We start from the raw sequence: 9,885 nt of genomic DNA, 5'->3' as shown, positions 1-9,885 counted from the left end.
ACAGCAGTCTAGGAAGCTAACACAGCATGGAGCTGGAAGCGTCTCATTCCAGGTGGTCAACATGGGGTGCTGACCCAGCACGCCGGCTGTCATAGGAAGTCTGTCTTCTGGGGGCCTCCCCTTCCACCTGCTTTTCTCATGTCTGGATGTGGCTAGTTCCAAAAAAGTCCGATCCGTGGGGTTGTATCTGACCTGAAAAACACACATAGCCCCAAGTTTTCAGCATGGGGGGTACGTGGGAACGGTAGCATCTTTAAAATCCCTGGGGAGTCCCTTGTGAAGCCTTGTTGTTGTTGGGTGCTGCTAAGTCCACTTCAACTCACAGTGAGCCCATGTGACAGAATAGAACTGCCCCATAGGGTTTTCTAGGCTGTAATCTTTATGGAAGTAGATCACCAGGTCTTTCTCCCACGAGCCACTGGATGGGTTCGAACTGTCAACCTTTGGTTAGCATTAGACCTGCAGGAATAGTACTAAGTCGTATTGATTTCAAATGCTCGGGTGTTCTTCTACCCATGCCTTGCAGAATTTTAAAATTTCAAATTTTTTTTTAAAACTATTTTGTATTTTTATATCTTACAAGACCCACGGTATAGCAGGGAACCATCTTTATATTTGTTAAAAAAGAAATAAGTAAAATTTTGCTCATATATATATATACACACTTCTTGCCCTAACTTTTGTGGTGGCAGAAGTAGATAGATATGTGAAAAGCAGGAACTTAATCTCTGGAATTTTTGGGGTGAGGACATAAATAAGTCATAGAAGCAATTTTGGTCTCTTGACAGTTGTATTCCTGAATGTCCCATGAAATCACCTCACTGTGTAAATAAATTCTGGCCCTCGCGCCCCTTCTCTGCCCCAATCTCCTTTCTCTAACACCCCCTTCCTTTCCATTTCTTCCTCTCCTAAGCCATAGCCCAGCAGGACAGTGAAAAGCCACTGAACTTAAATTTAACAAAATCAAGTCCCCAGTATGCTACCTATTAGCTGTGTGATCCTGAGCTGGTCTTTAACCTCTCTGAGCTCAGTGTTCTCCTGTATAAAATGTGGCATTTGACTAGCTAATCCCTGAGGTCCACTTGGTTCCCAGAGTCCCTGGGTGGTGTAAACAGTTAACGCACTCAGCTGCTAACCAAAATGTTGGAGGTTCGAGTCCACCCAGAGGCACCTCAGAAGAAAGGCCTGGCTATCTACTTATGGAAAATCAGTTATTGAAAACGCTATGGAGCACAGTCCTACTCTGACACACATGGGGTTGCCATGAGTTGGAGTTGACTCGATAGCAACTGGACTGGTTACAACCCCACAATTGCCCAGCTCATGTGGCAACCAGTGACCACGGGCAGGGGTGGATTATCCAACAGGCAAGGTAAGCACAGTGCTTACCAGATCATCTGTAGCAAACAATTTCACATTTTTTTCACCATGTCAAAGATTCTGCTTCTAGGTATGGCTGGCATCTGTCTGTCTCCCAACCCCACAGCACCTTCCTACAGAATCAAAGCCTCTTTTCAAATTTACAGTCCCCAGCAGGGACGGATTGCCCAGTCAGCAAGGTAAGCACAGTCTTACTTGTGCTTCCTCACTAATCTGTGGTGACCAGTTTCACATGAGTTTTTGTTGACTGCAATGTAATGAGGGTCCGTGCAGAGGTTTCACATACTCAGGTTGTACTATTGCCCTTCCTCGCTTGTGCGAGGTTGTGTGAGAATTAGAAATGACGTTTGTGACAGTGAATCTTGGCCTCTTTGTGATGGCGGCATGCTTTCAGATATTGGTTTTTTACCACGTACTTGACATTCTTAACAGTAAGCGAGTCGGCATTATTTTGCATCACAATCACCGAAGACTCGGGTCTCTCGGTGGCTTTAAAAGCACCTCACTCTGCTTACCTGTTACCTTCAGCTCTCTGGCTGTTTGAGGAGGGCTGGTGGCTGGGTGGTGCAAATAGTCAAGCACTGGGCTACTAACAGCAAGGTTGGGAGTTCAAATCCACCCCGAGGCACCTCGGAAAAAAAGGCCTAGCGATCTACTTCCAAAAGGTCACAGCCTTGAAAATTCTGTGGAGTGCTGTTCTATTCCGATACACATGGGGTCTCTATGACTTGGAATCGACTCGATGACAACTGGTACTGGGGTGGTTGCCCTGTCCAGGCATCACAGAGGTCATACAGAGCATGTTTTCATGTCCTAGTACACAAGCAAACTCTTTTTGGCAATGGCCTCAGATTCTATACACTCTTATAGGAATGTACTCACTCACTGCAGCCATTCTGCAGTGCTCTGGGAATAGGTGGTGGTTCTATGAGGCCATCCCAACCCAGCTGAGAATCGCTGGTTTGGCCTATAACTACCAGTTACCAGTTGCCATTGAGTCAATCCCACCTCATGGTGACCCAAAGTGTGTCAGAGTAGAACTGTGCTCCATAGGGTTTTTTCAATGGTGAATTTTTCGGAGGTAGATCAGCAGCAGGCCTTTCTTCCAAGGCACCTCTGGGTGGACTCGAACCTCCAACCTTTTGGGTAGCAGCCGAGTGAGTTAACCGTTTGCACCACCCAGGGACTCCTACCCCGTAATAAACACCCAATAAACGCTGGCTGTCTTCACGCCAGCACAGAACACTGGCCAAAGTGTTGCTTCTTGCTTCTCAGGACTTTGTGATTCTTCAGAGTTGACAGTTCATGCTTAGCTGTTCCAATAACGAGTTAGGCTCTATTTTAAGAGATCTTAATTGAAAAGAAAAACAGTTCCATCTGTTTAAGGGAAACTTAGCTGTTTAGTCACAGGCCACAATTAGGCGTGGCTGCTATTTAGGACGTTGCTGGAAATGATCCACGGGTTCATGAAATCATGGGAGAAGCACTTTGTCAGCTGTAAGGTCAATAAGTGGTTGTAAACCATTTTGTCTCCTGACAGTCCTGGTGGGAGAACGGCCCCCGTAGACAGTAGGCGCTCAGTAGAGCGTTCACAGCTTTATAGCGAACAGAAGCCAGTCAGAGCTGAACCTGTAAACCTCCAGATATAAACTGCAACACACCCAGCCCAGGGTCCGCGGCTGCTGCTGGGAAGGGACAGGAGTTAAAGAACTCCTTCAGCCTCTGGGCTGTGTCTGGAAAAGGGTGGGGAATTGGTCAGACCATCCCAGGCCTTACACGCCAAGTTAGGGGTTTGCCCATGGAGAAGCCATTGGGAGGGCGAGACTGTGCTTTAGAAAGATCCCCGACTCCAGCGTGGAGGGCTCCTGTGCCAGAGAAGCAGGGAGACAGTCAGACCTGTGGGTGCTGGGGACCTGGGCCGGGGTGGTGGCTGTGGAGGTGAAGAGAATTGGCTGATCAAAGAGAGATTTGAGAGTCGTGACTGGCAGGGTTTTAGCTGAGGGAGTAGATGCTTCCAGGTTTGGGGTTTGGGTTAAAACGGGTTTTTCAAGGTTTTTGACTGTGGCCTACAGTAAGAAACACATTCCACATCTTGACACAGAATACACACACACACCTCACACACACCGCATATACCACACACAGCATACATCACACACACCACATACACACACATCTGTCTGAAAGTTTAAGGACAAAAAAATCATCTTCCTTTGTGAAATACTCCTCTGTATTCTCTATTTTCTGTTTCTCTTCTTGGTCTTCCTATTCTCTCCTCCTCCTCCTCCTCCTCCTCCTCCATCACTCCTCCCTGCCTTCCCCTCCTCCTCCCTTTTCACCCTTCTTTCCCCTGCTCCTTCTCCGCTGTTGCCACCCACTACCTTGGTTTCATGACTGCTTATGACCTACAGTCTGGAAGCCCCAGGCAGGGAGTGATGGGAGGTGCCATTCTCTGAGACATGGAACACACGACTAGGCCGATAGGCAGTCTAGAAAGCTATTTCCCTGGGCCTGCCTTCCAAGCCCCTGCCTGCCCCAAGACTCACAGTCCTGCCTCCATCCATGTACCAGTCCTGTGGCTCACTCTTTCCGGGGAGACCCCTCTGTGCTTTCCGAGGCGCTGCCCAGTAAATCTTATCAGTCAGACATGTGGACGAGCTAATAAAACATGCTTGGAGTGGTTGTCTGGAGATGAAGGCTTGGGATTGGAAAATTCTTGAAGGTCATTTTGGCCAACCCCCCACTAGATGCTTGGGCCACCAATGAAGTATTTCCATGTGGTGTACAATCTTTCCAAGCGGTGAGAACTCAGCACCGTGGCAGGTGATCTTACCTTTGAATAATTCTGACTTTTCATGACTGGGAAGTTCTCCTTTGGATGAGCTAGAACTTTTCCCTGTAGCTGCTACTACTGAACCCAATTCTACCCGAGTCACAAAAGCAACCTAAATTCCCTCTTTCATGTAATATGCATTCAATAAATATTTATTGAGTATATACTGCGTACCACTATCTTGTCTTTCAAAGCTTCTCTCTTCCAGCTAAACACCCCCAAATCCAACAACTTATTTTTTTAATTTATCGTTCTTTAGGTGAACATGTATAGGGCAAATTAGTTTCTCATTCAAAAATTTATACACAAATTGTTTTGTGACATTGATTGCAATCCCCACAATAGGTCAACACTCTCCCCCTTTCTTCCCTGGGTTCTCCGTGTTGGTTCATCCAGTTCCTGTCCCTTCCTGCCTTCTTATCTTTGTTTCTGAACTAAGAAGCATGTACCTCACGCGTGTTATTGTTTTATAGGCCTGTCTAATCTTTGGTTGAAAGGTGAACTTCAGGAGTGGCTTCAGTTCTGAGTTAGCAGGGTGACCAGGGGCCATAGTCTTGGGGGTTCTTCCAGTCTTTGTCAACCAGTTAAGTCTGGTCTTTTTTTGTGTGTGTGAATTTGGATTTCGTTCCACATTTTTCTCTCACTCTGTCTGGGCCCTCTATTGTGATCTCTGTCAGAGAGGTTGGTGGTGGTAGCTGGGCACCATCTAGTTGTTCTGGCCTAAGGCTGGTGGAGGCTGTGGTTCATGTGGTCCATTGGTCCTTTGGTCTAATATTTTCCTTGTGTCTTTGGTTTTCTTCATTCTCCTTTGCTCCAAACGTGGTGAGTCCAATAGGTATGTCTTAGATGGCCACTAGAAAGCTTTTAAGACCCCAGACGCTACTCACCAAAGTAGGATATAGAATGTTTTCTTTAGGTACTATGTTATGCCAATTGATCTAGATGTCCCCTAAGACCATCATCTCCAGCCATTAGCCCCAGTAACTCGGTTCCTAAAGATGTTTGACTGTGTCTAGGAAGCTTCTATGACTTTGCCTTGGTCAAGTTGTGCTGACTTCCTCTATATTGTATGTTGTCTTTCCTGTCATCAGAATTCACACTTGTCTACTATCTAGTTAGTGATTCCTGCCCCCCATCCCTTGTAACCATCAAAGATTGTTTTTTTCTGTGTGTAAACCTTTCTTGGGTTTTTATAATAGTGGTCTCATACAATATTTGTCCTTTGGTGATTGACTTATTTCACTCAGCATAATGCCCTCTAGATTCATTCGTGTTGTGAGATGTTTTACAGACTCATCATTGTTCTTTATCATTGCATAGTATTCCATTGTGTGTACATACCATAATTTGTTTATCCATTCATCTGTTGATGGGCACTTAGGTTGTTTCCATCTTTTTGCTATTGTGAACAATGCTGCAATGAACATGGGTGGGCATATGTCTATACGTTTGACGGCGCTTATTTCTCTAGGATATATTCCTAGGAGTGGGATTGCTGGATCGTATGGTGTTTCTATTCCTAGCTCTTTAAGGAGGCACCGCATCATTTTCCACAGTGGTTGTACCATTTTGCATTCCCACCAGCAGTGCATAAGAGTTCCAATCTCCCCACAATCTCTGCAACATTTGTTATTTTCTGGTAATTTGATTCATGCCAGTGATGTCAGGGTGAGATGGTGTCTCATTGTAGTTTTGATTTGCCAACAACTATTTCTTATGTGGTATTATTCAAGGTCCCCTCACTGTCGCGACTGCTCCTTTTTACAGTATGCCATCTAAAACAGGCACACGACTCTATCCAGTGCCCCCAAGCATTGCCGTGAGAACATGGCAGACCCCAGTGAGACTACCAGCTGAGGCAGGCTGGGAAGGAGAGACTTGAGGGCATACTGACATACTCCAGAGAGGCCAGATTTGTCCTTGTGGTGCAAGAAGAAAAATATCATGGATCCATTTGTTAGGTTTTCAAGGAGATACCAAACCCAACCACTCTTGACCCTTGTCTCTAACTTATTCTGTCTCATCGGAACCACAGAAACCAGCCAGCTTCCCTTGGGACGAAATGCCTGATTATCCGTAGCGTGGCACAGGGCTGGGTTTTTGCCGATATATCAATATGCATAATGTATGATTTCCTTTGACTCTAGAACACAAGCGAACGGTTTATTTTCCAAAAATTCTAAAAACCACAATTCCATCTTGTGGCCATGGCATCCTACAGAATTTCATTCTAAATATGGAGAGGGATTCCTCGGCAGAAAAATATCCCAGCAACTTGGTGCTAATATATAATTAACTCCCCCTCCCCGTGCTGTAGTTAATGTTTTATGGCTTATTTTGAGTGTTCATATTTTATCAGAAAATTATAATTTTCCTTTATAGAGGAGTTTTTACCAGGCTTTTGAATGATGATGACTGGTTTGATGTTTCAAGTATAATTAAAACAGTGAAAAGAAAGAGTGTAACTGAGCATCACATGTGGTTCTGAGGAGTGTGTGGTCCTCCCGGCCTCCAGTCTTCGCCACCCTAAAGACACAGAGCTGGGGTGCACTAGCCAACTGGGGGCCCATCTTTGACCACTTGGTGGGAGTGGCTGGTTTTAGAAGGGACTAGGTGGCCCGAGAAGAAGGGCTGAGGAGACTGCTAACTCCTTTGCAGGCTTCCCTGCTCTAATTACATTCCCCTCCTCAGAGGAGCCTCTGGCCAGTGAATTGCTCAGCATTTTCTCATCTTGCCCCGTCTTCCCCTTCACAACGCTCACTTTCTCATAAACTATATCTGTTTCTTGGTTTATGGGCTTATTGCTGTGTCCCCCCTAGACTGTCAACTCCGTGAGGGCCAGAGCAGTGTCTTCTTCATTCAACACTCCACGGCCAAATCCTCACACAGTTCAGGCCTCCGATAACCATTTGTTGAAGGAGAAAAATGAATGAGTGAATGAAGGACACAGGAACAACGTAACAGGAGTTCTTGTGGGAGCAGCTCTGCCGGGACAGGGTCTGCGGGACTCTCCTTTGCCCCCCTCCCACCTCTCCTCACCCTCACCCTAACCACCCCCCACACACACCAAGGACGCGGACACCTGACTCTGTCAACTCCCGTCTCAACCTAGCGGGACACACAAAGCCCTGCCCACAAAGGACAGGCCTGAGAACTCAAGCCAAGGGAGACTCGGCCGGCCCGGGAAGCTTCTTTAGTCCTCAGGGAGTCCTGTCTCAGCGGGGGCGGCAGATGCCCAAAGCCGCTGCCCCTGGCCCTCGGCCACGTATCTTCAGACCCATTCACCATGAACCTTCTTGTTCTTCTGCCTCCTAAGGGGTGGACGTTAGCTGTGGTGTTTATTGACAACCTGTACTGCCCCCTGAGGCGGCTTTGTGTCCTAACTCTCTTCCTGTCGCTTCCCATCAGGCGTCAAGCTTGGAGTCCAAGCCGGTAGCTAAGAGCGTCCTGTTTCTACGCGACACGAGGTGGGAAGAAGTCAGAGGGGTCCTGACTCCTGCATTCAGCCCCGAGAAGCTGAGTGAGGTAAGACACCCGGGATGCAGCCTCTCGTCCCTTGGGGAGCAGGTCTCTTCTCTCCCAACTGTGGTGGTGGACAGGCCAGTCATGGTGTCACCTCCCCAGGTGGCCTATCCAAACATCCTGCCCTCTGGGGCTTTTGAACCCCCATGTGCCCAAAGCCCAGGAGGCTGTCTGTGAGTGGCTTCACTTCACCAGCCTCCTCCCACCCCAGGTGCCTTGGATCATTGAGCCAACAGTGCTCATGGCATTCCGGCCCTGGCCCAAGACTCACCTGGTGCCTGCTGGGGCACAGACGAGAAGACCGGAGAGGCACCTCTCACACTGTAATGTGAACGGACCAGACTCTGGGTCTGGAGTGTGGCCCTACTAGGATTCTGCATTTCTAACAAGCTCCTAAGTGTGCTGATGGTGGTAGTTCGAGAACAATGCTTTCCATAGCAAGGAACCGGGGAAGGGCTTCAAAAGAAAGTGAGCTTTGAGTGAGGTCTTAGGGAAGTGATGGCCACGGATTACTGGGGAGGAGTGAGGGGACAGGGCCTGCCAGCACCCCAGGTGGCAGGGCAGGCAGGGGCAGGCGTGCCCAGCTGAATCCTCGCGGCCGAGCCCGAGGAGCAGGACCCCCCTTCCCACCAATGACCGCCTTTCCCCACCCGCTGTGCCTTTTACTGCCTGCTTGCCCACCTGCCCGCCCTCACACCTGGCACTCACTGTGGGGCGTCTCGAGCCTGGGGGCTCCCTCCATTGCCGGTCTGGCTTTGGTGTCTGTTGCCCTGAATTCTGCAACAACTCAGGAGGGAAAGCAGCTGTCTTCTGACGCGAAGTGGTTAAGGGGCCACCTTAGCTTGAGGCCCAGGTACATTGGTGACTCCAGAGCAGGTCACCTTCGGAGCTCAGCTGTCCACTACCTCCAGCTGTTCTGGCATGCCTGGCTCGGAGAAGCCGGTCTCCATTCCGTAAATGAAAGCTGTGATGCTGGAAGCTATGCCATGGTGTCTCAAATGCCAGCAGGGTCCCCCGTGGTGGGCGGGTTTCAGGGGTCAGGTGGGCAGATTTGAGGAGTCCATAAGCAACACTCCTGTCTTCTGCTGAGGTATGGAACTAACTGAGGTGTGGGAGCGGGTTTCAGGTAGAGAAGATTACCATTTCTCCTTTCTCACTGTTGAGCCATTTGGGAGATGGAGCTCCCTGTCTGGTCCAGTGGGCTTGCTGATGCAGCCTCCACCGCAGGGGGGCAGCCGAGAGCAGAGCACGGAGGGTCAGCGGAACCCCACCCCCTGCAGCCACGCACTGCACATGCCCAGCCCCCTCCTCCTTGGCCCGCAGGGTAGGGGTGCGGAGCCTAGCAGGCCTCAGCTCAGCTGCACATTGGGATGGGGGCGTGGAAGTAGGCTTTGAAAATGAATGCTGGTGTGCGCTGGGCTGCAGCCTGGCTTTGGAGATGTGTCAATGCTAATGGAGAGCCAAGGCTGAGACCTTAGCTGGTGGAAGGTCTGCGGGAGGAGACACAAATTCTAGCCCGATATTCAGGTGAGCAACCCAGCCTGCTGCACAGGAATCTGGGGTATAGATGGAAGTTTCATGTAAGAATGTGTCTGAAGGAAGGGCTGGTCTTTAAAAAGTGGTAGACATTGTTCTAGACCACCTGGTGGTGCAATGGTTGAGCACTAGACTGCTAACCAAAAGGTTGGCATTCTAGGCTACCCGGGGCTCCGTGGAAGAAAGACCTGGCAATCTGCTTCCACACAGATTACAGCCTAGGAAAGCCTATGGGGGGGGCAGTTCTCCTCTGTCACATGGGGTCACTAGGAGTCGGAATCAACTCGCGGCATCCAACAACAGACCACCTGGACCAGCGGGATGGAGTGTTTGGCTTCACTACACACTAGCCACTTAAATGTCAATTAACCAAGAGACGGGAAGGACAGGGTAGGCAGCTAATCCCTGGGCTGACATCACCGACTCGGACATGTTGTCATATGTCTTTATTCATGAGTAAACAATGACATGACGGCACCATAGATGCACAAAGAATCTCATCATTTGTTAAAAAGAAATCGATAAAGCATATGTGCTAAAGAACTGAAGAAAAAATTCAAGCCTCGAGTTGCAATATTGAAGGATTCTGCAGGGGAAACCCTGGTGGCACAGTG

The 9,885-nt window shown here is 48.8% G+C and overlaps 1 protein-coding gene across 1 annotated transcript in view; it reads left to right on the top strand.

The window, feature by feature from the left end:
- TBXAS1 (thromboxane A synthase 1) overlaps positions 1 to 9,885 on the top strand; it is a 73,953-nt gene that overhangs the window by 45,148 nt on the left and 18,920 nt on the right. The window contains exon 4 of the mRNA XM_023736879.1: positions 7,622 to 7,738. Within this exon, the coding sequence (XP_023592647.1) occupies positions 7,622 to 7,738 (117 nt within the window). The remainder of the gene's footprint in view (positions 1 to 7,621; positions 7,739 to 9,885) is intronic.

The sequence above is a fragment of the Trichechus manatus genome, unplaced genomic scaffold (assembly GCF_000243295.1).
Source record: "Trichechus manatus latirostris isolate Lorelei unplaced genomic scaffold, TriManLat1.0 scaffold00093, whole genome shotgun sequence".
Taxonomy (NCBI): domain Eukaryota; kingdom Metazoa; phylum Chordata; class Mammalia; order Sirenia; family Trichechidae; genus Trichechus; species Trichechus manatus.
This window is presented reverse-complemented; position numbering and strand designations above follow the sequence as displayed.